This window comes from Apteryx mantelli, chromosome 13 (assembly GCF_036417845.1).
Source record: "Apteryx mantelli isolate bAptMan1 chromosome 13, bAptMan1.hap1, whole genome shotgun sequence".
NCBI classification, from domain to species: domain Eukaryota; kingdom Metazoa; phylum Chordata; class Aves; order Apterygiformes; family Apterygidae; genus Apteryx; species Apteryx mantelli.
In genome coordinates, this window is record NC_089990.1 from 26100389 (window position 1) to 26128095 (window position 27707).

General features: G+C 49.7%; 1 protein-coding gene across 1 annotated transcript in view; it reads left to right on the forward strand.

Moving 5' to 3' along the window:
* The window catches only part of MID2 (midline 2), a 175628-nt gene that overhangs the window by 12136 nt on the left and 135785 nt on the right, over positions 1-27707 (forward strand). The window contains exon 2 of the mRNA XM_067304480.1: positions 20831-21546. Within this exon, the coding sequence (XP_067160581.1) occupies positions 20887-21546 (660 nt within the window). The 5' untranslated portion in view covers positions 20831-20886. The remainder of the gene's footprint in view (positions 1-20830; positions 21547-27707) is intronic.

Genomic DNA, 27707 nt, shown 5'->3' on the forward strand with positions numbered 1-27707 from the left:
CAGAGGGAGCACAAAATGCACAGAATAAAACCGTGAAACACAAAGCCAGAGTGCCTAGCTTTGCTGTGAAGAAAACTGCGGTGAAAAGATTGGTAGATCTTCTTGTGCCCACTGATAGATTATTCTTGTGCACTGACAACTTCCAAGGTAAATGCAGGGATGTTGTGGCTTCTGCTTTCAGTATCTCAGATGCTGAAATGTAGTGTTGGGCTCTGTGTGTTCCAGCTGTGAGAACCTGCATATAGTGTGAAACTTGAAATAATTTGTGAGGAAAAACATTGCACTGGTCTTTGATTTCATTATGGTTTTAAAGAAGGGAGCCCAGCTTATGGTTGTCATCAAAGGTCCCTTTTTCGGTTGCTGGCTGCTGTCAATTTTATGGCCTCATACCCCTCCATGTGTTACATGTTTGCTATTTTCTGGGCTGAAATATTTCATCCTTTTTTAATCCCTTTTGTCTGATTCTTCAAGTCATTTAACAGCACGTCCTCTGAATAATTATCAACCAGTGTTATCATTCTGGTTGCTGGGAGATGATTCAGGCCAGTCTATGGAGTGAGGTCATTAGTGGCATGGTGATGGGTGTCTTGGCGATCAACATGCAGTAGGGTTGGCATCACCACAAAATGCAGATAGGCAATAATGCTCGCTGCTCTGGTGCCGGCACTGGCAGAGCAGGACCTGGGAGCAAAGTTGGAATGAGTTAATATAGCAGCCGTAGCTCCCGCCTGCCTTGGGAGGAGGCTGCAATGCAGGAACCCAGCATTCTTTGGTGCTTCCTGTTTCTTTGCTCTTTCATGCACTTTTTTCCTTGCCCAAATGAGTAGAAGTGCTTGGAGGGGTGAGCCTGGCATTAGGAGATGGCAGACCCAGTTTGGTTTCTTGCTTGGCTTCTGCTGACGGTGGCCTGTTTCTGGCCGCTGCTGCTGCTTGGGCTCACGTCTGTGACGTGGGGATGACGAGACGGCTCCTGTGCTGGCCCTGTCGTCGTTACCACGTGTAGGGATTCTCTCTGCAGTTGGGTTTTGTGGCCTGGCGAACTGATGCATTGGTAAAAGTAGCTTGAGCATCTCAGGTGAAAGGCATTGTGCAGATACATCCGGTGCTGGAGGGCAAGAAGAGAGAGTGTGCACAGAGGGGACTTTGCTGCCTTCCCATCTCCCCGCAGCCCGACAAGCTGCTGAACGCTCACAGCCTGGGGCTGTGAAAGAGTATGTTCTGGTCAGGCCAGGCTGAACTGATTTTTTTTTTTTTTTTTTTTTTTTTTTTTAATTCTTTCACCCCTGCCAATACTTTCTTAAGCCTTTGGCTGCTGGCACGTTCCACGTGTGACCTGAGAAAGTGTGCCCCGTTCCCTTTAGCATCCTCAGCATTTGGGTGCATTTATTATTCTTTAACATCCATATACTTTGCCAGCTGTCTGCAGATACGCACCAAGCAGCCAGAGGATTCAAGAGGGGAAGATGCCTCTGAATGTAAAACTCTGTTTCCAGCAAGCCTCTTGCAGAGTCTGTGATTATTACATTTGTCTTCAGTTGCTCACTGAGGCAGACTCAAAATGCAAAATACGGAGCGTTTATTTTCCTTTCAGATCATTAAAAGAACACTTCAGTGTTATATAGCAGATATTGTCTGTGCTGTGCCTCTCATGCTAAAAGCCATCCTCTGCATTCCTCAGGGAGCCTGCAGGGAGGGAGGGAAGTGGGGATGGCAGGAGTAAATTAGCTTTGTAGTTAACTGCTTCATCTCATGAATTGCATCTAAGGAGAGCCACGCTGCCACTGGATGATAGGAAGATCTGTAGCCTGCACCTGCCGACAAAATTATTCCAGTTCCCATCCTCAGGCGTGAGGAGTTCTCTTGGTTAGGTGAGTTAGTGGAGATCGGCTAAGCTGGGGAACAGGTGAATGCAACGCGAGGACACGTGCATGATGAGGCAGAGCAGGCTGCTGCGCCTGTGGACCTGGAGGCGATGGAGACATTTGGCACGATCTTAACTCCTCTGAGAAATAGTGTGTGATTTGTGTAATTAAATCTGCTCCGTGATAGAGCCTGAATGGATGGGGTTAGGGAGCACTTGGTTAAAGAGTTTATGATTCCTTCACCAAAACTGCCTCCTTCGGATGACTCAGTGGGCTTGTTTCTAACACAGGGTTGTGCACTCAGGGCCTACCTTGCTCATACAGTGTTTAATTCCCATCCTGTCACTAAATGTGGGGCTCTGTGGTTGGTGTCCCACAGCAGTGTAGCTTTACTGACGTGGTGGTATGAGCCTGGCTTTGATGAGATACCAAGAGAGGGAAGCGAGCCTGGGGCCAGGCCCCAGAAGGATGCTGAGCATCGTGTTGCTAATCCTGGATCTTGTGACTTCATGGGGATACGTCAGTGCTGCAGAAAGTGTGGGAGACATCCACTGCCCTGGAGAGCTGACACTGGGAGAGCAGCCACGGATGTCTGGCGGCGGTTTGAACAGAGGGTGACAGTTGCTTCTACTCTGTGGTGCCTGGAAGGGAGAGGTTGCAACTGGTGGCCCCAACTTGCACCCTCGCACTCGGTGGGACGCTGGAGAAAACTGCTGCTCTGCGCTCTGTAGAGCTGGGGATGGGCTATACCAGCTTTCCCTTTGTTGCCGTGCCCCTGCTTCCCATAGCCTTCTTACTCTTTCGTGTCTTCCCATAGATCACAGGCCCCTTTGCACAGGGATGCCGTCTTGTAGATACGAGTAAGATGCCATGTTGATAAATGCGCAGCATGTCTCGGGTGACTCTGAGGAGTTCATTAGCGGATGGTTGTGTGAGTCGCTGGAAAAACACTGCTGCTTTTGGACATCTGAGAGAATAGCATTGCTCCTGCCCAAACTTTTCAGGTCGCACACATTTACCCTGTGGCCTATAACTCTGAGCCACCCTTCCTGCCTGGGCTCCTCACTGACTGTAGTATCTGGGGTCTTCACTAATGAAACCATGCTGGTTGCTCTGGGTTGGCAGAGGAAGACCTTCATAATAGAGGTTTTTGTATGCAGCACATTCCTCACCTGATCAGAGAGCTCCTCTCTTGCTGTGTGCACCAGCAAAGCCCAGAAGCAATGACTCCATCTTTCCTGACTCTTCCTGTTGTAATGTGGCTTTATGTTTTAACCTTATTCATGACATTTCCTTGCTCTTGGTGTTCTGGTTTTTAATATGCATTTCTCTTGTACCTCCCTTTGAGAAGTGTTAATTTTTGCAGCCTGTGTGCTGTATGACCCCCCACTGTCCCTGTAGGTATGTTGGATCCTGCCTGGAAATGTAGTGCAAGAGTTTCTGAACCGCTGCTGTAGGTTGGGTGATAAAACCAGCAGTTCTGGAGTTGCAGAAACCAGAGCTTAGTGCTTGCAGGTGGATGTTCATCGCACAGAAGTGATAGCGGCAGCAAGACAAATGTTGAAAAGATCAATCTCTTACAAAGCTGATAGTGGCTAAATCTCCAGTGGACAATGATTTGGAAAATGCAAGAGCGACAAACCTGCTGGCAGCACTGCAGATCTGTATCACCGTGTCAGGTTATATACTGTGCCCGCTCGTGGTGCTTCACGTCGATTAGATAAGAGGGTATTTAGGGCAGGCGCTGTCTGCTGTGCTTGTTCAGCTCCTTGTTTGGTGAGCCTCTGGCCTGGACTAAGGACTCCAAGCATGACAGCAGAGCAGTACAAATACAATTGAAAAATAATCTCATTGTTACTGGGAATACAGTTGGGGAAAATCTGATCAAATTGAATCGGTGCTTTTTGGGAGATTAAGGGTAAAAGTACTTATGCTTAGAAGTGATTTAGGGTCAGAGAACCCTCCCAAAACAAATGCAGATGTTTCTGGGTCACCTTGGAGTGCCTGAGAATTTCATCTTGAAAGGCTTCAAATGACCTGTTTTTTTTTTTTTTTAAACGTGCTTCCAAAATGTCCAGTGAGCTCCACTGTCCCTCTGTCACTCTGCAACATTGGAAGGAAGATTTAGCAATCTGACTTATGTACGGAGCATTACCAAGGGGCAAGGTAGAGGAAAATGGTTTAAAAGTTACCCTGATTTGAAAACAAGACACAATTTGTCTGTCACCAAATGGATGGGTGGCAGCTTGCAGGAGCAGAGCATCTCTGCCACCCTCTGTCTGACTCGGCCCGGTGGTGGCCCAGCTGTGGAGGGAAGACCAGGGTCTGCAGCTGAGTTGCCTCCTTCACTGCAAGGGCCCTGGGAGCCCTTTTTGCAAAAGGGAGGCCTGAAATAGGCCCTGGGCTGCTTTCTCACTCCTCATCTTGTGTGGCACGTTTCTTCCCTTGAGACTGGGCTCTCCTTTTACGCAGTTTATGCCTTTTGTTAGTTGTAGCCCATGGGCCAAGTCACACCAGTCTGGGTGCCTCTTCCTGAGCTGGGGAGGGGGTGGTGGTGCAACTCCAAAATATCTGCTACCTGCATTGTTTCTGCATTGTGGATTAACACTAATTATCCTCCATTGTCTTCAGTTCCTGCAGGAAGCGTTGTTTATCTTACCCATTTAGCCAGGAATGCAACCCCAGCGAGCCTGTGCAGATATATTTAAACTTATACAAATTAGCACAATAGCCTTTGAATTTCCCGACTCTGTGGCATCTGTCGCGTGTGCAGTCTTTTCATGTTTGGGAATTGCACTTCATGGTTTCACGGTTCGGAAGTTGGACCAGGCCTTTAGTTTAAGTAGGCCAATGGGGCTCTGTAGAAATGGCTGGATCCAGGCTGACTTATGCAACCTCTGCTTAGGAGCACATCCCGTTGTTTGCTTTTCTTAAGGAGAGCTCTCTGCAGAGACACTTAAGTAGCCTTGTTCTTGCTTGCAGTTGCTCTGCGATCTTGTGCCTGTTGTGCTCCAGTGCAAAACTGGACTAAAGCGATGTAGTCTGCAAGCTACCTTTTCAATGGCTCATGCAGACAATATGGCATGCATTCTCACTTGGCCTGCTCTTCTAAGGCGCTTTTTGCAGCACCAGATTGGAGCTCATCTGGGGGATGCACCATAGCCGAGTTTGATGGCAACCTTGACCTAGGTCAGCAACTCCTGACCTTTTTGTAGCTTTGCCTTGGTTGTGTGGAGCGGTTCGAGATTTCTCTTTGCTCCTTAGCTGGCTGGTAGCCTCTTCAAAGCATGGAGCAGGGAGGGCAATACACTGATGCGTAAGCCAGCCCTGCGTGGGGCTGGCACGCTTGGGCTCTGGGCCTTCATTGTGATGTGGTCATGCCTTGCAAGAGAAGCCCACTTCCTTGGTAGAAGATCCCTAATCCAAAGAAGGGCTGCCTCTGCATGCGTGAGTAGTGTAGGCAGCATGCGCAAGGGCTCAGTAGGGATTTAATGTGAGCAAGACTCCCCCTCTCACTTTTTCATCTAATGGAAAAGTTTGAGGGCTTCTGGCTCCTGTCTAAATAAAGTGGAGCAAATTGAATCTTGATTGAGCGGCACGAAAGTGGGAAACTGCAAGAAGAAATTCCACTGAACAAAACCCAGGACAACTCAGGTGGGTGTGAGGAGGCTGCACTCGCCTGCTCCATTGCTTGTGGACCTCCAGCATTTGAAAGCAAGAGAGGGAGAACTGTATGCTGCACTGTCTGTAGAATAACCAACCTTAAAGGGGAGCGGATAAATCTTCTTTAAAACATGCTCTGTCTTAATTCTGTACCGCAATGAATGTTATTCGTTCAGTAGCAGCCTCGATGTTTGCATGGCACAGAGATCTCTGGGGAGTAACGGCGAAGCGTTGGCTCATCACTACATGGTTCTCGCGCTACAGCGACGCTGTTGCTGTGCATGCGTGTGTTAATCCACAGCCTCTTGACTGAATGGGATGTTGGGGTATCGATCGGTCGACTGACGGAGTGCGACTTTGTTTTTAGTTGTGGATGGCGCCCAGTGTAAGTGCTGTGCAAACATGCCACTTCCTACAGAGTGTGGCCAAGACAAAGATGGACACAGCTGTGAAGGTACAAAAGGCAGAGAGCAGGGGTGCTGTGACATCTCTTCTGCAGTCCCAGGCAGTAGGTTTGCGGGCCCATCAGTGTGGGACTCCCTCCTGCCCTGCAACGATGAACCGTAGAGCTTGTACCATCCCTAGCAGGATAAGATGTGAAGTGCTAAACTGTTCCTCTCCTCACTGTAAGCAGCAGGACTGGTTCTCTTGGTGGCAGCTGCTGCATCAGGGCCTTTGCTGTTGCCCAAAGTGGAGGGTCTCCTTCAGGGCACGTAAAATCCCCTGGCATCCCCTAGCCTGGGAAGCTGCTTGGAGCAGATGTGATAACGCTGCAGCAAACTTCATCTTCCCTGTTCAAAGAGTGCTAGGGGATGTAAGAGAGCTCCTAGGCACCAGCCTGGACTAGATCTCCCCAGATTTGGGCCTCCCTTTGCTCCTGGACCTTTCCCGCTCTGTGCTTTGCTCCCGTGAGCCCAGCCTTGCCTTTGCTGCCTTTTTACACTGCCATTTCTCAGTGTCTCTTTAAAATCCGCTCTCCCATTGGTGAGGAGCTCTGGTGGCCTGCAGCTCCTCTGGATGATTTACAGAGCATCTTCTAGGGGTCCCTTCAGGAGTGGGAAGCTCTTAATGCTCTGATTTGTTTGTCACTTCTCTGTCAAAGAGACAAACGGCTGCTATGAAACAGCCTTGTGCATAAAAATAGCGGTGAGACCTGGCCCGGTAGGAAACACTTGAGTTGGAATAATCTCGAAGTGGCTTGCGAGCGCAGTCCCCTGAGGAAGCCCATCTCTCTCTGGTACAAAGCCAGGGCTGTGAACACTGGAGTGGGCTGTTTGTCTTTCTCCAGCTCTCCAGAGAGACTGAGCGGTTCATGCTCAAAATGTGCTTCTCCTTGGTGATCGTGCTGCTCAAAGGTCAGTGGGATTTACGTGCAGCCACCTGCACTGCTTTTCCTTGCTTTTAATTTAGTGAAGGAGCTGAGTTTTTGCAGTGAGAGACTGACTTGGTTGGCTGCAGCAGTAACCATGCTGCTCTGTTAATGTTGTCCTGTCCCCCGGGGAAAGCATTCAGGTGGGTCTCAGGGAGCTTTCGTGGGGCGCCTTAGCATGGGTGCAGGAGGCTGGGTCATGCTTGAGGCACAAGACAGTTCCCTCTGGGGAAGAGGATGGCTTGAATTTTGAGTCTGAAAGGAGCAGGGGTTTGTCCCTTGCGCTCTCCTGCTGCCTAGCACTGTCCTACCTGTGTGGGGAGTGTGAATGTCAAAGAGTGGACACCTGATACAGCAGGTGTGTGAGTCTCTGCTCTCCCCATAGCCATTAGTAATTGCACCTGGCAGTCCTGGGCATGCCTGATGTGGTGACCAGCCCTAGACAGGTAGGGGAGTTGTTCTTTGCTTGGAGCAGCTCTTTGCAAAGAGCAGTGTCAGGTCTCTGCACCCCTGATGCCTCACAGCGTTAGCTCCATGCAGCATCCATCCTGGGGACAAAAGCAGTGACTTGTTCTTGGGCCTAAAAGGTTTTTATGCACTATCAGTTGCTCCTCTCCTGCAGTTGCAGCCCTGCCCACCCTCCATCCTTGCAGGGCAAGAGGCTGTCTGGGTGTTTGCAGGGAGGTTGTTGGGCTTGAACTGGATTGTCACACAGTGACTGGTGACAGGGGAAGGAGATAGTACTATGGGGGGTGCTTGGGTCTCTGGAGGAAGGATTATGGGCTCTGTGGCTGTGAGTGAAATGAAATGGCCATCAGTATCCCAGCCGCCTTCCCTGGTGGCTGGCTGGGAGATGCTTGCTTGCCTAGAGCTGGGTGCTGCGCAGGGACCTGTTGGTGGTGGCAGTGCTGCTGTAAGGAGCTGAGGGACAGATCCAGATCTGCATTTCTGGACATTAGGCTGGTACCACCTTGCTGGAGCTGCGTGCTGGGACGGTTTCAACTGGGCAGAGCTGAGCATTGTGGAGTCTCCAAATCCCTTGCTGTAGCACTGGAAGCTCAGGTGGTCCAGTAAGAGCCAGCTGGGTGTGACTGGTTTTTCGGGAGCTGCTGAGGCTGACTTCACTGCTGTATTTCACTCACCTGCTTTATAGCAGCAGCTGCTGGTGCTCTGGTTTCATCAGGGCTGAAAGAACCAGTGCCCTCTGCTGTAAAACTCTTGTCTGAGACGTCCTCCAAGGAAAGGTTAGGAGAGAAGCAGCGCAATGCAGGGCCTTGGGTCCTGGTGCTGCCTCCTGGCCAGCCTGCAGATTGGCATCTCAAAAGTGCACCCTGGAGCCCAGTGCCCCCCACACCTGGGACTCGCAGAAAGGTAGGACGATACAATCACGCTGGCTTGCTTCTGTTTCCCTGCTAAATCAGAATCCAAGTGTCTGCTGGTGGGGAGCCAAACAGGTTTTATTTCTTGAAAATACAGCCTAGTGTCTCCACTAGGATGAACCTTAATTAAAATGATGAGTGAGCAAGCAGGATTTTTAGCTTCCAGAGCGCCTGAACGTGCTGGACTGTGAAGGGGAATGCCATTAGAGGAGGGGTGGGAGGAGAGCAAATAACTTCAGGAAAGCTGGAGGAGGGAGAGAACAGGGAGACCTTGGGGCAGAGGAGTGGCTTCATCTGAAGGGGAAAGAGGATTTTCCCCAGGATGGCAGGGGACATGCGAGAGGTGGACGTGCCAGCTTGGTAGCATGCCAGGTGGCCAGCTGCTTTTCTCCATGATTGGGCTGCAAAGCGGCTAACTTTGCGTCTGCTTGGGGAGGTGGGGCTGTTCTTGTGGCGGCCGCCCTCGCGGCTGGGGGCCTGCAGATTTATCTGGCTGCGGCGGTGTGTGCGCTGGGGCTGCCGCGAGCTGCCCGTTGACCGGCTGTTCTCCGCACAAGGTTGAACCTGGTTGCTGGCTTGTGGATTTTAGTAACTGCCGAAGTGCAGAGGGCCTTAGAGAAGCTGCTGCACTGAATAGAAATCAGAAGCAAGTAAGAAACAGTGCTGCGCTACAGGGGCCTGCTCGATCAAAGGGATGCCCAGCATGCTTTTTTGGCATGCCATTCTGCCAGCCACCAAAGAAGGTGGAAGGTGAAGATTTCCATGCCATGGCTGCAGGCATTGCCTCATCACAGCTGGGAGGGCGCTGGGAAGAAGGGTGATGTGCACCACTGCTGCGTGGCTACAGGGGGCTCTTTGAACCGTTTCAGCTGCTGAAAAATCCATGCTGTGTGTTTCTTGCATGCACAACCCACTAATCTGCCAGGGCTGGTAAACAAATTGCAGGAAGTCTAACCCTGTGCTGCCTTACATATAACAACTCCAAATGCTGGATTAGCTGGGAGACTTCAGTTGACACATGCTCTGCTACTGTCCCTCAGGAGCACTTGGAGAGCTGTTGCCTCTCTGGAGCAGGGAGGTGGGCTGTCCGGGGTGTTTGCAGTGCATAGTGCCTTATGCACACTGCTTAAATGAGCATGGCTTGTAGGGAGGAGTTAAAATGTTTTATTTGAGCAAATGGACATATTTGGAGAAGAAGCAGATGAGCTTTCTTCTGTGCTTGCCTCTCTGACATCCTTAGACTGGGGTTGTGCATGCAGGGCACCGCAGTCATATTTGGGTGATGTTAATGAAACATCTTGAGACCTTCCCACCATCACAACTGCAACAAGAGGGCTCCATGTGAGTCCCACCAGCTGGTGAGTGCAGCACTGGGCTTCCAGGACTGGTTTCTTTGCTGCTGTCACCCAGCCTGGGATGTCTCTGGCCAGGACATGGCTGTGGCCATGCTGAGCCCCTCTTCCCTGGCAGAGGGAAGCCAGCTTTTGAGGAACAGCACATCTAGGCTTTGTCCAGGGCACCCTTGCCCTGTGGTGGTACCTCCAACGTGGGCTGCTGCAGGCAAGCTTTTGGGGAGCTGCTTCTGCTCCCTGGTGCCCTGTGTGCTGTTGCAGGGCTGATGCCAAAGGCTTTACCTGTACAGGCAAGTGCTGCTGGGAAGCGTTCAGCTCTGTCTGCCGAGGGCTGTTCCTCATGGATGAGAGGGTGTTAGGACACTGTCCTAAGTGTTATTGCCACAAAATTGAAAAGAGGTGCTGTAAACCTGGCACCTGATGCTGGTGGACAGGGACTACAGTTCATGGGTTTTCTTAGTGATAGCTTGTATTCTGTGCAGTCGTGACCTACTTTATATATATGTATATATACATACAAATGTATTTATTTATACATGTGTGTGTATTATACACGCACGCTTTTTTCTTTTGCTTCCCTGTACACTGCAATTCAATCAGGCTAGACAAATATGATATTAGCAGCTGATGGTTTAGCATTAGGCCAAAGAAAATTATTGACATGAGCCCTTCCCATAACAAATTTTCTGGCGCAGAGGAGTATTACTCTTCATTTTGCACTAGGCGAGTAGGAGATTGCGGCAGATGGAAAGGTTTCGTTTCATCATCAGAACAAATAGCTTAATCAACTGATTTCTGCACAGCTGTAAAAGCACTATTAGCCATTTAAAAGAATGGAAAACGTTTAGCACTGGCAGGAGAGAAACGACAGTGGGGCATGCTGGATCCAGCGTGCTCGGAGAAGTATTGGGAAGGGCCTGAGCTTTAGTGGGACAAGTGATTCTTTGCATGTATAGGAATTACAGATATCTCTGGGTGATGGATGGCAGAGGCTTATGGAGCTGCCTGACAAGTGGAAAACCACAAGACCCCAAATCAAGCAGCTTGTCCGCTTGTGTCAGCAAATTGTCCTTCTGTTGCTCGTCCCGGGTAGGAAAGGCGCCTGTGCTTCCTGCTTGCAATGAGAAGAGTAGTAGCAAGCTGCGACAGGCCACAGCAAAGGTGACACTGCCGCGTGGGATGTGGGCCACTAAGAGCTGGGTTCTCTCTCTGTCCCCCGGAAAGGATGGAGGGGCAGTGCAGGAACCGCCAGCAGCTGCAGCGTGGACAGGAGCGTTGATGTGTGCACCAGACTGGTAATGCTATGGGGTGAGCCGAAGCCCGTGACTGGCAAAGCTCATTCCTGAGTGTTTGTTTCTAAGTGTTGCCAGAGTTCGCACACTGGAAAAAGCCACTGTAGCTGTGTCCTGGCTGTACTGTGCCTACGTTCATGCACAAGTGGTGAGGAAAGTCAAAGAAACTGCAAAATCCAAAAAAGCCATGATATCGGGCATGCTTTAGGTGGTCAGGTGTCATGCTTAGACAAAACTTTAAGAAAACGTCTCTTGCTACCATGAATTTAGGAGGGGGAAACCTCAAACAAAACTAGTTCTGCAAGATGCAAGGGCAGGGGCTGTTTAAGGAGCACCTCACCAGGCATACGGAGGTGTAAAGCAGGTTCCAGGAGACCTTTGCAGATCCTGGAAGCAGTGATGCTGTGCGAGTCAGCAGGTCCGCTCAATCACCGGACACTGAAGGCAGAAAGTTAAGGAGAAGGGGGATCCGGTGAGGAAGCAAAACAGTTTCATGCCATCAGTCAAGAAAATGTAGGCAAAGATAAAGACGCCAATCCTCCAGGGAATAAGGTACTGTGTGAATGGAGAAATTAAACGGCAACAAATCGCTGGAGCCCCATGGGCTCTAGCCAGCTCTTCTGAAGGAATTTAACAATGAACCAGCTGAACTGCCAGCGAAAAGTAATCTCTCATTAAAAGCAACTGCTGCATGGGAGTACAACCTCTTCTGCTCTGTCTGTCTTTAATTTAAAGAGGTACAAGAAGGACTGTGGGAATTACAGACCAGTGAGCTTTATTTTAGCACTGAGCAAATTTGGCTGAGAAAATAATTAAAGCTCATGTGGAAATGCCCGCGTTTCAATGTGATAGATTAAGGACAACAAAGCGTGACTTTTAGACAGGAAATCCAGTTTACTGGGATTTGTATTGCAATAAAGTGATTGGGGAGAGCAGTGGGAAGATAAATTATCTGGACTTTCAGAACGCCTCTGACAAATTCCCTAAATTATTAAGGAAACTCTTAAGGCAGCAGTTGTGGGAAGAAAGGTGAAATTCTGTTAAATGTTTACAGATTTACTATGAGAAGCAGCAAAGAGTTACACTGTGCGTTGTTGGTCTGGCCAAAGGTTGCTCTTCTCAGTTGTGGGCTTTAAGCATGAAATGTAATGTTAAATATGCATATTAGCCACATACACACACAAGCTTATCAAGATTGCAAGTCAAGCACGTAAAAATTAGGTAATGCTGGATCTAAATTGGCTGTGGGAGCCTGATTACCTCCCCTCTTTTTCTCCCTTGAGCATCTGCATTAGGTAGGAAGCTGTAGCTAATTACATGGCCATGTGCTATTTTTGCTCATAGGACACATGCTTCTCCTTGTACGTGGGAGAGACCTGTTCCAAGGACAAATATAGGGTAGCTCCTTGAGCAGACTGATGTTCAGAGGAGCTTTATTTTGTTGGCAGGGGCCAGATTTGGAGACAGGCGGCAGCCTGGAGAGCAGGGCTTGCCCGTGCCGCTGTTTCAGCCCGTCTCGCCTGTCGAGTTGGGCCGCGGGAGAAGCGGCAGCTTGCTGGGCTCAGCTGGGAGTGCGCTCGCGGGAGAGGTTGCGGGTGCCTGCTTCTGCCACCCTGCTCCACTGCATCTGCAGGTGCCAAGAGCCGCAGCTGCAGGAAAGGTCCTGCTCAGCTCTGAGCTAGAGCTTTCCTCCTGGTGAGCATGGACACTTTGGGGACTGTACTAGACTCTTACGTAGCTGATTGATTTTTTTTTTTTTTTTCTGTTGTTGTTTTTGCTGAGGCTTGAGACTTGGTCCAATTTGAGGACAGCAAAAAGCACAAAGACAGAGGCTGCCCAGATTACATGTCCTGCTGTCATGCAGCCAATTAAGGAAAGGGTTGCTTCTTATTTATTTATTAAAATGAGGGTGGAACAGCATATCTTCTTTTAAGGCTCATTCTTGGAAGTGGCTGATCAGTTTGTGTGTGATTTTATATATATATATTATATATATTTATATATATATTTTATATATATAAATAATAATTTTTTTTTTTTTTGAGAGGGAAGGTGGGGGAAATCACACTTGCTGGAGAAAATATCAACCCAAACAGTTAGTGTTTCACCAGGCTGTAAGCAATGGGAAGCATGGTCCAGAAATGCAAGGTGGCGGCAAAGCTGAGCTCTCAAAGGCTGGCAAAATGTGCTGAGCAGAGAATCCTCTTGACTTTGGTGCTCAGGGGCACCAGGAGGAATCTGAGAGAGAACTAGTAAATGTTGATGAAACTTAGAGCTGGTAGAGGTAAGGAATGTGTGTTGGAAGGGAAAACGCAACCTGCAGAAGTACATGGTTGAGTTTTATATTCTTTGTTAACCACTTGGGAAAATGGGTGCTGTTGTGCCCAGCTTAGAGAAGACCGATGCTCACTGTGCTCAGTGTGTTAACCTATTGCTCCAAAATGGTAGGGAAGCCAAGCGTTTAGAAAGATTGGATTTGTAGACTAGTAAACCATCCACAGGTACATGACAGAGGACCAATGCCTTGAGAACACCAGGAATTACGTCCTATGTAAGCAAGCCCCCCTAGCTTGCAGGTCTTAGGAAGAGCTGTGTTGAGGTCTGTGAGTCGATGGCGTTCCTTGCGCGGTGCGTCTTGGTTGTTGGCAGAGATGGGAGGGCAGACTTCAGGAGTTGGTCGTGGCCGAGCCCAAGCAATGCCAAGAAATTGCAGTCGGCAGTTTTGGACGTAGATGCCAAAATCAGTATGGCGTGTTGTGGCTGAACCGCACAGTGCAGGGATTGCATGGTGTGAATACGCAAGTGAGTGCTTTCTTCCAGCAGGAACCACTGTGAGTGAGCTCTGCAGGGGCTGACAGAAAGGCCTGGGCGGAGGGATCAAGGCGAATTTGGGGCTGTCTGAACATGGTGCTAGGCAGTGTGCACTGGAACTTCCCCTCCAAGGTGTAGATGAGCAGTGTCTCCTCCTGTCATTTCTCTGCAGCCCTTCTTCCCTTCTTGGTGAAATTGTGCATTGCTGAAGGTGTAACTTTTGAGCTGGAGATAGAAATGAAATATGCTTGGTGTTTTGCAATGCTCTTCTTGGTACCAGCCTTGCAGCTGTGCTGGGTGCTTGCTCCAGCTCTTACTTCTGCAATTCAACACATCTGTGCTCTCTCTTGCAGGGGGGAAGTATAATTTGATCTCGTAAAATAATATTTTTGTAAGGGACAGTAGGGGAACCTTCATATCAAACAATCCTCAATGTAATTTGCTAATGATATCTTGTGCACCCCTGGGTCTCCTGGAATTCATGCCATTCCGAGTCAGCGCACAGATTTCAGAGCTTGTTGAGAAGCTGGCCTTTAAAGCGGAAAGCAAGTCACTCTTTGCCACGACAGCATTGGTGGCTGGCTGTAACACTTGCTCCACAGTCCCCATAGCACTGGCTTTTTGCTTTCAGTGACTCTCGCTGCCTTCCCCCTGCCTTTCTGGCTCTCTTCTTTATTGGGCATTCATTGATTTCTCTTCCCCTGTGGGTTTTGAATGGAGCTCAGATTAACACAGCGGCTTTTGTTCTTCGGCATCAACAACAACTTGTCATCAGTGTCATTTCCATCCCGCCGCAGCTTCTTTGGAAATGGCTCTAATAGGGCAGGGCTCGGGTGCCGTGAACAGGAACCGTCCAGCCTGGAACTGCGTGCCGATACACACGCCGTGCTTGATGGAGCAGAAGCTGCCTGTTTTGTTAGGCAATTGCAAAGGTTCACACCGAGCGCTGATAACAAGCGGAGAGAGGTTTATCGCCTTGCAAGGAGGAGGGTTGTGGCAAGCAGATGCTCTTTGCTGCTGCTGGCATGGTAGCTTAGGACAAAACGCTTGGTGGTCTACCCTGATATTTATCTCGCAAAGGCTGCATCGTTCTGGGATGACTAGCAGTGCTCTGACCTCCTCCGAGTCCTGTTTCAGACTCTCTCTCAAAGGGTTTTCCTGCCTGTTTCTGTGTGCAATGCCCAAGGTGACAGTCGGGAAGCAGAAGAGGGGCACGGAGTGGCACGTGGGGTGTCGTGACACAGCACATTTGTGTTTGCAATGTGAAGTTTTAGGTCACAGTGCTCTCCCTTGACACTAAACCTCTTGCCTGGGTGCTGATGACTTGGGGAATAAGCAGCCAGGAACCTGCCCCACTTGAGAGGTTGGGAGGACCCAACAGCAGCATGGAAGTGTTGAGTTTCTTCCCCTTCCACCCTTGCTCATATTAACCAGCACTCTAGAGAGGTTTCTGATGAGGCAGGAATGATGGTGGATGTGTTCAGTTTCTGTCATGCTAGATGTAGGGATAAAGGTGGGTACAGAGGGCCTGAACTTCTGTCTGTGCTTTGTGCTTGAGTGGGAAGCAGTCCATGTGCTGACGCTGTATGGTGCTGGTGACATGGGCGTGCAGAGCTAGGCTCTGGCTGTGCCCATCGGTCTAGGTGGGTGCTCTGAAGCGCTTTACCCAGATCTCACTTGCGTTGGGGACTGACCTTTAGCGGAACGGGCACCTGCCGACCAGCTGGCACCCTCACAAAGCTGCTCAAAGCCCTGGCATTGTGACAACTAAAAGCACCAAGCATACATGCCGGAAGGACACTGCATGACTTGATGTGTTGTGTAATGGGAGAAATTCCATCCAGGCGTTTCCATGGCAAAAATGTTTGCTTTTATGTGATGCTTTGTTAAAACTGCGCTTCTTGTAGTTGTACCCCTGCCCAACAGCTGGCTTCCTGGAGTTTCCCCAGGGGCAGGGGTGTACGAGGCTGGGGCTGGCCGACCCTTAGACCCTGGTGACAAGAGCCTTTGCAACACAAATGACACTGGGCTGTTTGTAAACCCTGTTAGTATTTTATAGTTCTTATATTTTTAGGGAGTTAATTAGTATAAACAAAGCAGATTTTAATCTAATCAGCTCTTCCTTGTGCCACATCAATCATGGACATCAAAGTGAACATCAAAGTGAGAGGCATGAAAGGCTTCGAAGGCAGTGCCAACTGCTTCACCCAGGTGCATCTCTGAAAGAGCTTCCTAGTTTGTGGCGTTTGTCTGCTTCAGTCTAGTTTGTGAGACTCCTTTCGGTTATCTCAGATCTAAGGATGTTGTGGAGGTAAGGAAAACAAGATTAACATAAGAATAGCCAGCATGAACAAAACAAAGGGCTATCTAAACTTTTTGCTCCTTTTTTTCCTTCCTCCCCCCCCCCCCCCATAGTCCCTAAGCCAGGTGCTTCAAAGGAGGATGTAAGCTCTGTCTGGTCTGTAAGAGATTGGCCTGGCAATGAGCAGGCCCTGCTGTTAAGCCTCAGCATTTGGCCCCTTGGGGAACTGTGTCTTAGCCAGTGCACCTGCAGTCACTTTGCTGAGATCCAGCTTCATTTGCGACTCCCTGCAGAAGCTGTTGGGAACTTCATGTTGCAGTCCTTATTTTGCAAATGATATTTTTGAGACTTTGAAACAAATGCCATTCTGGTTGATTTTTTTGTTTGTTTGTTTTGGGACCAGAGGGAAATAATTTTCCCTACTGGTCTGGGGGAGATAAATCAGGGAGGTAGGAGCTGCTCTGCTCACTTCAGTGCATGGTATGTGCATTCATGAATGCTGTGCCCTTACAGCCCTGCAAGGAACTAACCCCAGTTAAGGGGCAGTTTGTAATATAGGGATGTTATGACACATGAATGCACAAAAAAAAAGTGCTGGGGAGCTGCTTGTAGCTGCAGTCGTGGTGGTGGGACATGTGGCTGTGAAACGGGAGCCCCCTCATCCTCCCAGGTTTGGATCTGGCAGGGGAGCCCAGCAGATCCAGCTTGCGAGATGGGCTGGTTGGTGCAAAGTGTGCAAGAGCTCCCAGGCAAGCAGCCAGGAGCGCTTCCTCCCTGACTCTTTCCCATGACTGAGATGGGCTCAGCGGCTTGAGAACAAGCACTGGGGGGGATGCAGAGAGGAAGCAGGGTGCAGAATAAAGCAGCTGTTGGGAACCTTCACGCTCTTCAGCCTTTCTGGACGCGGCTGCTTTTCCATCGTCCCTCTGAAAGAGGGAGAGAGGCTGCTTTGGGGCAGGCCTTGATAAGGTTACTTGTAGCATTAAGATATATAAATTTCCAATTGCTTAATTTTATAAGCCCCTTGAGCTGGTACAGGGAAGAGATCAAGATCTCCTTGAGGCGCTTGCAAATGCTATTTCAGGCAATTAGGAATAGATGGTGTGATAGGCAGGTACCAGCACAGGCAGGTTCCAGCAGGGCACCTGTATTATTTCCCTTTCACAAGGGCTTGAAGCAGTCCTTTACCCAGCGCGGGGACGCAGAGTCCCCCAGCCATGCCCTGGTCCAGTTGTGGTTGGGGACAGCTGCCAGCGCCGCTTACAGGTGAGGCTGGAGCCAGTCCCAGCCCTAGAGCATGCCACGAGTGCTGGGATGGCTCGAGGCATTGAAGCCGCTCCATGGGGCCTCTCGTAGTATGTGGGGGAGATGGTTCTTCAGGCAGCAGCGGAAAGAGGCGGCTCAGTTTTAACATGCTGAGAGCATGCACTTTCCCTGGGGTTAGCCTGGAAAATACCTGCAAAAGGTAACACTGCTCCTGCCTGTCAAACCCACGCCAGCCCCTGGGTTGCTGAACTGTGGGGTGCTGTCTGGCCCCTGCCCACCCAGGAAGACTCCTCAGTGCTTTCTGCTGCTAGAACCTTCCCTGCCCATGCTGCTTTATCCCATCGATGTTTATGGCGGCAATTGCGGTCTCTCTTGACAGCGCTTTTCCTCTTCCCCCCCGCCCCAAACGGGAGCTCTCGCACCCTGCCGAGAACACAGAAGTGTTTATGGAATGCAAACCGGGTGTGGAAACTTGGCTGAACTCAGCACAATGTTGCTTTTCATCAGATCTGCTCCAGACGCAGAGCAGGAACAGATCAGTCTCTGCAGGTCTCCAACAGCACAAGGCTTTCCGCGTGTCTTTATTACGGGGGTGGATGTCACTTGGAGTCCAACCTGCTGGGGCTGAAGAAATTCCAAAGGCGCTGTGTGCCTGCTGCATGTCATAGACAATCCAAAGCATGGGTGAAAAGTGGCTGAATATGATCGTGGGTTACTGCTCTCACTGGTATGCTATCAGCCAAGTCTGTTTGCTTTGGGATGGCCTAAGGTATGGCTAAGAAAGCTGCAGCTTGGCAGGGAGAGACAGACTCTGCTGGTGGGTTATGGGGCTACTCTGTCAAGAGAAACCAGCGTGTAGATGCACAAATGCCATGCTGCCAGCCTAGCAGGCACTAGCATAGTCAGTCAACTTGAAGTCCAGGACCTGCCCAAGTCTCCTGATACTCAGTGGGATGCACCAAAAAGGCATGGTGACAGGATTGTCCATGGTATATACTGAGCCACTGAGAGGCTCACTGAGCAAAGCTGCTGAGGCTTTGCTACCAAAGGCTTCATTTTTGGTGACTGTTTGGTGTATTCACACAGATGGACAACTGCATATCTGTCAAATCCGGCCCAACATTCATTGTTCAAAGTCTGAACTCATTTGTTAGTGGTAGTGGGGTGCAAAAGGGCCTAATGCAGCACTTCTTGCAAGTGAATGAGGTGAGAAATACCCTGTACATTGGTGACTGTGATGTAGGTGAGTGGGAACCAGACTGTAGTTTGAGTTTGGGATCTAGGGACCTATGAGCTGTTATCCAATGATGACTGCCAGTCTGGGATGGGAGGTGCATTTCTGTGCTTTTGACGAGATTTGGACATGCCAAGGGGATGAAACAACTAAAGAAGCTAGAACAGTCGGAGACGGAGAGATGATAGTGTGTTATTTCTCCTGGGTGTTTGCTGCTGCTCTTTGTTTTGTCTGACTTTGATTTAATTTAAAAGCAAAACCTTGTTCATGGCGAAGGCTCCTAGACCTGGGCTGCACACCGGGGAAAGGAGTACACTTTGGACTGGATCTTTTGGCTTGAAAAAGAAAAGGCGAATGCTTGGGCACAGCTGCCGTGCCTGCAGGATGGCGCCTAGCAGGTGGCACCGCTCAGCTACATCTCTCCCACTGGTGGGTTACTGGCACTGAACTCCCGGGGCAATTTCCCTTGTAGGCATCTCACTTGCTGAAGGTAGTCTCACTGCAAATTTGGGAAGAAATCCTCCAGCCTGCCTCATCTTTGCTTCCTCGGCTGGAAGCTGCCACTGGGCCCTCCTGGCAGCAGCTCTTCCAGAACATCCCCGAGGATGTGGCACCTTGGCAGGCTCGGTTCCCACAGGCACCTTGCAGCTCCACAGCTGAGCATGGCTCTTGGAGCACCCCGCGCAGCGCCTGGCCAGGCTCTGACCTGCCGCTTCCCAGATAATTAAATGCTCCATCTCCCCTGCAGTAGATGTTTCCGGCTAGTGTCAACCTGCAGCAGTTGCGTGCTAATTTTTAACCGGAGAGCGAGCTCTTCGAGCACTTTCCTCCACTGCTGGCTGGCTAATTGATTACTGTTTTGCCAGCGGCACGGGGCACTCTCCTCTAACGCAGACCGGAGCCGGAGGAAGCATGCTGCCGAGTGCACGTGTCAGCCGTCGCAAAACCCACCGCTGCACCCCTCCTTGCTAATTATCTGCCACTACCGCGCATGGTTGTGGGCGACAGGGAAAAGCGTGCATTTTCTCTTATTAGTGCCTGCCAGGCTGTTATTCTCCCCCAGGTGGAAGTTTTCATTTCAGAGACCTGTTAGGAGCCAGCGTGAGGTCTGGAAGTGGTTTTGCAGCCTGCCTTCTAGCAGCTTGCTGGCTGCTGCTAATTCAGTGGGGTTTTTAATAAGCCGGAGAGGCTGGATGTCAGCGCAGTGCTTCAGTGCTGCTTCTCCACTGTTTGCCTCTTCTCCAGCCCGGTTGGACCTGGGTTAACGCTGCTGTGTGTGGAAGGGGAAGCGTTTGGGAGTGGGCCTAGGCCAAGGCGCGGGGTCAGCGGCTGAGCGTGCCAGCACGGGAAGGGGACGCCAGCACTCGTGGCTTGAGTCGGTGTTTTGTGAAATCGGAGCTGTTTGTTGTTGTGTGCCCAGCAACACGCTGTGCGACGGTTGTTTTTGCAAAGGCCGCTCGAAGGGGGCCTGTTTCGAACCTCACACAGAAGAGGCGATCTAAAAATATGACCTTGTTTTCCTCCAGCTGGGGCTGATTTAGGCATCCCTGTTTTTTCACTGAAGCGCACGGCAGGACAACACAGACGCAAGTTTGCAGGCTGTAATTTTGCTCTCCTTCCTTCCCCACCCCACTCCTAAAAGAAGGCGGCCGGTAGAAACTCAGAAAAGTTGGCAGAAGGATGGTGCATTAGAGCTCCTGACCCACTTTGCTTGCTCAGGATTTCCCAGACCCCATTCACTTTTTCCCCTTCACCTTAGTGAAGGGACTGGCTAGGCAAAAGAGAGAATATTTAGAGGGGGTTTTTTGCTGTGCAGCAGAGTGCTTATGCATGTGAAATCGGCCCGACCCCCAGTTTCTGCCTTTGGCAGTACTCACTAAAAGAAGCATGAAATCATGTGGTTTCTCCTGTTTTTGTTTTCAGCACGGCTGTCCAAGTCTTCTTCCCTGGGAGGGATGGAAGGTGATGGAGAGGAGCTAGCTGCTGCTGCTTTCCTCCTTTCCCCTCCAAACGTGTATCTCCTGTCTAGGAATATTCCTGCCCACCATATGAGTCAGTGACTTGGCTTGGTCTTGAAAATATGGTGAGAAGTTTTAACCAAGCTAATGTGTTTGTGCAAGTCCATCTTTGCTGTAGTAGCTGCATCAAGGTGCAAAGAGCAAAAAGGTGTTGCAGAACTGGGTCTCTTTGAATCCCCCCTGCCTGCCTGCTTTTGATAGAAAGGAGTCATCCATGTTTGCTTTGCTGACCAGGATAGCCTGCTTTCTCATACTGCTCCTTTCTGCTCTCCTCCCTCCCAGGTAACTGGCCAGCTTCCCTGGTTTTTGATGCTGAATCAGGATTGTTTTAACTAAAGATGGAAACACTGGAGTCAGAATTGACCTGCCCAATCTGCCTGGAGTTATTTGAAGACCCTCTATTGCTGCCGTGCGCTCACAGCCTCTGCTTCAGCTGTGCCCATCGCATCCTGGTGTCCAGCTGCTCCTCCAACGAGTCCATCGAGCCCATCACCGCATTCCAGTGCCCCACGTGCCGGTATGTCATCTCCCTCAACCACCGAGGCCTGGAGGGCCTCAAGCGAAATGTGACCCTGCAGAACATCATCGACCGCTTCCAGAAGGCATCTCTGAGTGGCCCCAACTCCCCCAACGAGAGCCGCCGAGAGCGAACTTACCGCAACAGCCCTACCATGTCCGGTGAAAGGATAGCCTGCCAGTTCTGTGAGCAGGATCCGCCGCGGGATGCGGTGAAGACGTGCATCACCTGCGAGGTGTCCTACTGCGACCGTTGCCTCCGGGCCACGCACCCCAATAAGAAACCTTTCACCAGCCACCGTCTGGTGGAGCCCGTGCCCGACACGCACTTCCGAGGACTCACTTGCTTGGAGCATGAGAACGAGAAAGTGAACATGTACTGTGTTGCTGATGACCAACTCATTTGTGCCTTATGTAAACTGGTGGGCCGCCACCGGGACCATCAAGTGGCGTCCCTCAGTGATCGGTTTGAAAAGCTCAAGGTAAGCACTAAGGACTTTTGGCTCCTTGGAAACTGCAGCATCTGCTGCAGAGCCTTTGCTGCTCCCTGGCTCTGTCAAACCCCGAGGCTCAAAACGCAAGGGCTGCAACCCATTTTCAGGATGTGGAGCTGGCCTTGCCTCTGACACAGGGCTGGGAGCAACACGTAACGTTGTATCCTGGCCCTGTTTCTGCGGGTCTCAGCCCTATGGCAAGGTGGAGTGTAAAGGGTCAGATGGGAATTCCACAAAAAGCCCTTGGGCTGCGAGTGAGGGCAAAGTGCCCAGGAGCTAGAGAGTTTTCATTTGTAGGAACTGATGTTTGCTGATGGAGTGTTTTCAGAGCAGAAATTGCTTCCAGATGTCCCAAGCAGCATCTCTCATTTAAGTCGAGCAAACCCTCCAAATTCCTGAAAGATGTGGGCTGTGGGACAGTTTGTTGGTCTGTCCAGGACTCTGGTACCAGGAGGGTGAGGTGGGTCTCACTTGTGCAATTACAGTGAAGTTTGGTTCATTTTGTTTTGTTTTTTCTGCTGCCCTGCATGAGCCAAGCCCAGGCATTGGATGTTGTCCCCAGTCAAATGGACTGTGAAGTAGGGAGCGGGTCTCCCTGGGCCCTGTAACTGGAGAGTCAGCATGTAACATGGCCCTGTGCAGCAGGAGCAGGGCACTCGGTATAAAAAAGCATGCAAGACTCGTTCTGAGACAACGGCAGAGTGCATGCTTGGCAGCGATGCTGTCCCAGTGCCTAGTGTTGGCAAAGGTTGGAGCGTTGTGTGAAAGATGTTGCTGGGGTGCTGCCCTGTGCATGTGCTGGGGTCATCTCCTCTGTACCCAGACCTTGCTGAGCTCTGCCAGCTTCAGGAAGGGAGCACATCCCGTCTCTGGTCTTTTTCTCCTTTCCTCTGCCAGTTGGACAGGCTGGACGGTACAGCTGTTTGTCCAGCAGCGCTGCTGTAACATGGCATGGCGTGTGTTGGACATCATGCTGCCACCCCTGCACTCATGTGCCCTTTGCAGCTCTCCAAGGCTGGGCAGTCTTAGCAGGCTGCTTCCAGCCCAGCTGCCTGGCTGCCCTTGGAGTGGCAGGTTGGGTTGCTTGGGATCTCGTGGAGGTGCGTCGTGCATGACGTTTCAGGGACCCCTGGCTTAATATTCGCTGCACAGCTTCCAAGAAGTTGCCAACTATCAGAGAAAAACCTCCAAACAGATTACTAGGGCTGGAGTGCTGCTGCTCTCCTGCTAATTGTGCTGCTTTGCTGCGTGGAGCACATGTTCCTGTGCTGTACTTTTTTGCAGGGCATTGTGCCCGCTGCAAAGGGAGCGAGCTCCCAGCCTGATAAAAATATTGACTGGTACCAAGGTGTCTCTCGTTGTTGCCCTGGGAGCATGTGTGATTAGTCCTGCTGTCAAGGTGATGGGGAGCGGGTGCCTCTGTTCACTTCCTCATTGCAGGCAGGCACTCCGCTCCCCATTTGTGGTTTAAATCTTTCTCGTTCTGATGTGTACAGCTCTCCTGTTCTGCAAGAGAGCTGGAGTGGTAAAGTGTGACCCGGGGGATCTTTGAGTGCTGTCCCTTGAGGCTCAAGTGTTCTGCTGGGGCAGTCTTCTGCATGCTGTGCCTGTTCAGCCCTCTCGGAGGACTGGAGCAGGACGGGTCTGGCCATGAGCATTTCCTCTTGGAAAGCTGCTGTGCACGTTAGGCTTGATCCTTGGGCTCCTGGCACATTGCCTCTGGGATGCTGTGCTTCCAACACGCTCGAAGCCTGCAGATTGCAGTGCGTGGGAACCCTTTTGCTGCTAATAAAACTTCATCTGCAGACTTCCCTGATGCCCAAGGACCTCTGTGCCCTGAGAAGTGCCCCAGGGGAGTGCTTTCATGTCCTGCTCAGGTCAGCTTGCCCAAAGCTTCTGTGCCATGCCACTGCAGCTGATTCTGACCTGCAGAGATGACTTGCTGCTGTTGCTCTTGCTTCAACTATGATGCAGAGCCCCTGCAGTAACCTGTCTGCTCAGGACAGAAGCTGCCCTGTCCTCTCCTGTAAGCTGCTGCTGCCTCCTACATGTTTGATGGCAAAAAAAGAGGGAGGAGAAGGACAGACTTCATTAAGCGGAGACAGAGCTTATGCTATGGTGTCTCAGCACGTGTGGGTGTCTGCAGAGCATGGCTGACCCTGCTTGCGAGAGCAGGGCAGGTGGCATTGGAGCTGAGTCCTGACACCCGAGGGACAGGGCAGCGTGAAGGAGGCAGGAGCATGCTGCTGGGGTCTGAGTCCTCTCTGTCCCAAAGCCTTAGAGCTTTTCATCAGAGTGGCCCCAACTGCCTGTGTCCAGGGGCTCCACTGGCTCATTCTGGGTTCGTGTCCCTGCAGGTTTCGGAGAGATGAGAAAGCTTTCTCAACGCTGCTGCTCCTCTGAGAAAGAGCTTACCATCTCTGTGCAATTGCAGAGGACATGTGGTACCAAAGAGTTTTCCCTCTCCTGCCCCAGAGCCCAAAACTCTTCCTCTATCCTTTGCCCTCCTGAGGGGATCTTAGCACATTGCCTCTTTGCAGCTTTCACCTCCAGAGAGATGGGCCTGTGCTATTCTCTTTGTCTCCTTGGAGGGATCATATCAAGGGAGGGTAAGGTCTTGTGCAGGAGGTGGCTGGAGAGAGAGCAGGACAGGAAGGCAGGTTTCTGAAATCCTCCTGCGGTCCTGTCCTCTGAGATTCCCTTTTGCGTCTTTCATCCCTAGACTCATTGCTTAGTTTTTCCACCAGCCCATCCTGCCCCAGTCCTGCCAAGACCAAACTTCGAACCGCTGTCCTTGGCTGCCACAGGAACGCTCTCTGTGCACAGAGAACCTCTTTTCTACCAGTGCCAGTGTTTGCAGCCTTAATGTTGTGTTGAAGCAGCAGAAATGGGCAATCACTTTCCAGCCCCCTTAGCTTGAGTACATGCCACATATTGATCTGAACTGAATTACTGTTCTGCTGCTCTTCAGGTTGGAGAGATCAAGCTTCCAGAGATCCCTCTGGAGTACTTTGAAGCTTAATTTTTATGCAGCACTTGTGGTTGTACTGAATATTATGTGAACCCGTATGGATGATATTTGACCTATATAAAGAATATAAAGTTAGAAATCCCTCTCCATCCCCCGTGCGTTCCACATGAATCTGCAAAACAGTTTTAATTTTTTTTTTTTTTAATATTGAAAAAATATAGCTGGTCCCATTAGAGGTCATGCTGGTAAGACTGTAACTGTGGTTGCACATTATAACCCTTATCATAAGCTTCCAACTTCTTCATTGTTTTTTTTCTCCCTCAATCTTCTGGGCTTGTTCTGACCCAAAAGTGCTTTTCTTGGCTCTTTGTCTTGTTAATGCATTTGACAAAATCGATTTGTCTGCTCTTGTGTTTTTTCCAGGGCAGAAGAAATACTTCTATCACTCTAACAAAAATAATGATTTTTTCTTTATGTGCAGACTAGATTGTTTAAAAAAGAAGAAAAGACTGATGTCTGGAAAGAAGTCTTTCTAGATGTACAGCCCTATTTTGCAGCTGTTCTCTGGGCCGATTTCCCAGCCACCCTCCCGCAAAAGCCCAACCCCAATATACCGCTCGCCCCGTGCGGTGGCTTAAACATTTGCAGACCCAGAAAGAACATGCTGTAGGAAGGACTGTGAAAGGATAGAAATAAAATACAGGACTGCAAACAAACGGCCTGCATTTTGGTATCACAGGATGGTATCTGCGCCACTGTGCTAGCTTCTCGACAAAATCCCGGTCACATTTTATTTCACTTGCTGTGAACTGAAGTCTTGAAATGACACTGTAAAAGTCCTCATGGTGGTAGAAACTGCATGCTCAGGCAGGCTTGCATGAAAAGTATGGGATGTGTGGTCACCAATATTAGACTTCTTTGTCTTGAAACCTTGACATGACTGTTTCGTCTTTAAATTTTGCTTCACCTAGGCTTTCTCTCTCTTTTTTTTTTTTATTAAGCTGTAGCCAGTAGACCATTTTTTAGTTCAGAACATTCTTTTTCAATGAGGAAATGTCTCAATTAGCAAATTGGAAAGCTTAGAAAGAAACGACCATATATGTTTGCATGTAATAAAACCAGAGAACAGAAATTAAAACCCTTTAATATTCCCCCCCTAATCTGGAATGTGTCAGCTAGCCAGGCAAATTGTTCTGAAGACAAAAAACCCTCGACAGCCTAAATTGCTTCTGCAACTGGCCAAATTTTGCAGGTTGCCAAACTGCCATTTTTAAAAATAAGTCTTAAGTGATTTTGGACGAAAAAGGAAACTCTTCTTTACTTACAAACATTCTTTCTATAGTACTCATCCTGCACAGCTCACCTTCAAACTTTGGGGGCTGTGATTGAATTGGTGAGTTAGAGGGACAGGAAGCTGCAACACCTCTGCCTGTGTCTTCCCACCTGTGGGCTTTCTGGTGGGAAACGCTGTTTTCCTTGTTCCCTGACATGGAATGAGCTGCTTTCCTGGGAAGATGTTCTCCACAGTGCTTTGGATTATTATTTCTTCCTTTTTTTTTTTTTTTTTTTTTCCTTCCAGTTGACCTCCCTTTGCCTTTTGTTTGATCTTAGGAGAATAGGAATTGCCACCTGCAGGGGCCGGTGGCCCCTGGAGGACAGGGTCTCTGGACAGCCAGCAGCCCAGCTGCTCTGGAGGAACATACACTGCAGGCTGTGTTGGATGACTCTGGAATAACCTTTCCTGAGTGGAATGTCTTCCTTCCTAATCCAAGGCTGTAAATAGCTGGTTTATTCCTTGAAATGCAAGAGCTTGGCCTCTGGGTCTGCTCAGCAGAGCTAAAAGGGATGAACATTTTGCTGCATGTGTCAATGCATAATTATCTGTGGATCAGCCTTTGGTTTTATGGACAGAACTGCTTTAGTGCAACCAGAGCCCTCAGGTGTAATATTACGTCTAAATGGAGCATAATGGCCTGCAAAGCACAAAGCCAAACTCGATAGACCAACCTGCTGGCTTTAAATGCAATAGCATTCTGTCTTGGGGCAGTAACTTCTGTAAATGAACTATGCATAGTGGGAACTTCTTTCATTTGCCCCTTTTTACATCTGTTGCTCTTTACTTTCTGCAGGGTGTCTTCTTGGCTTTGGTTTATAGGGCATACTTCTTCTGTGGAGGGGTGTTAGCTATAAATGGGTAATCACTGCCTGCATGGATTTTGTCTGTGAATCTGATGCATTGCACTTTTTTTGTTCTCTTTGGATGTTTTTTTTTTTTCCCTAATGCTCTACTTCTGCTGCAAGAATTGCGTGTGATGGATGCGGAGCATGTGCCCCCAAGCTTTATAATAGGAGTCAGTGTTTGCATTAGTGTTTTGTGTCTTCCTTCTCCTACAGCCTCGGTCTAAAGCAGACTTCAGTGTGGTCCAAACTACTGCCTCTTGAAATACTGTTCATTAAAAACACGCTGAGATGTGAGCATAGGCATGACGCTACCTGGCACGAACCTGCTGTGGATGGGAGCTAGCTGCTCCCTAATCTAGTTGTGTCAGTTCGCAGTCGGAAGTTCTTCATGGGCTTAATGACATGGTTTTACTCCCTCCTTTCTTTTTTAAGTCATTAATCAGTGAGTTATATTATTATATCCTGCTCTTGAATGCTTGGATGTTGAACAGTGAGCAGTTACTCTTAATCTCTGGCTTTGATCACATAGCTAGAGCTAGCTGGATTTTTTTTTTTTTGATGGAAAATTGGATTTTCAACCAAGTAACTTTTGTCAAAAGGAGTGTGCTTTCCCCCCCAAAAATCCCTGGCGGTTCTCCCCCCCTCTCCCCCTCCTTTGGAAGAATTAAATGCCTGAAAATGAAACAGTTTTGTCTAAATCCTGAAGCACTTAGATTTTGAATGCTATCTGGAGGACCCAGGGACCTCATCTTTGTTTGGGGGAGTTGGCTGGTGCCAATGGAGAAGCCTAGGCTGCCTGGAGCGCTGGTGCCCAGGATGTCTCCGCCTGCTGCCCACCTACCCGCTCGAGGAGGGAAGTTGCAGTACCTCTACGTCAGACCTACCATGTTTTTTTTCCAAAATCCCTAGATCAGATTTTGAGCTACATGTCCTGTAACTTTAAAATTTAAACACATTCCTTTGGGGGAGAAACTCCAGTTGAGCAACCCGCTCCATT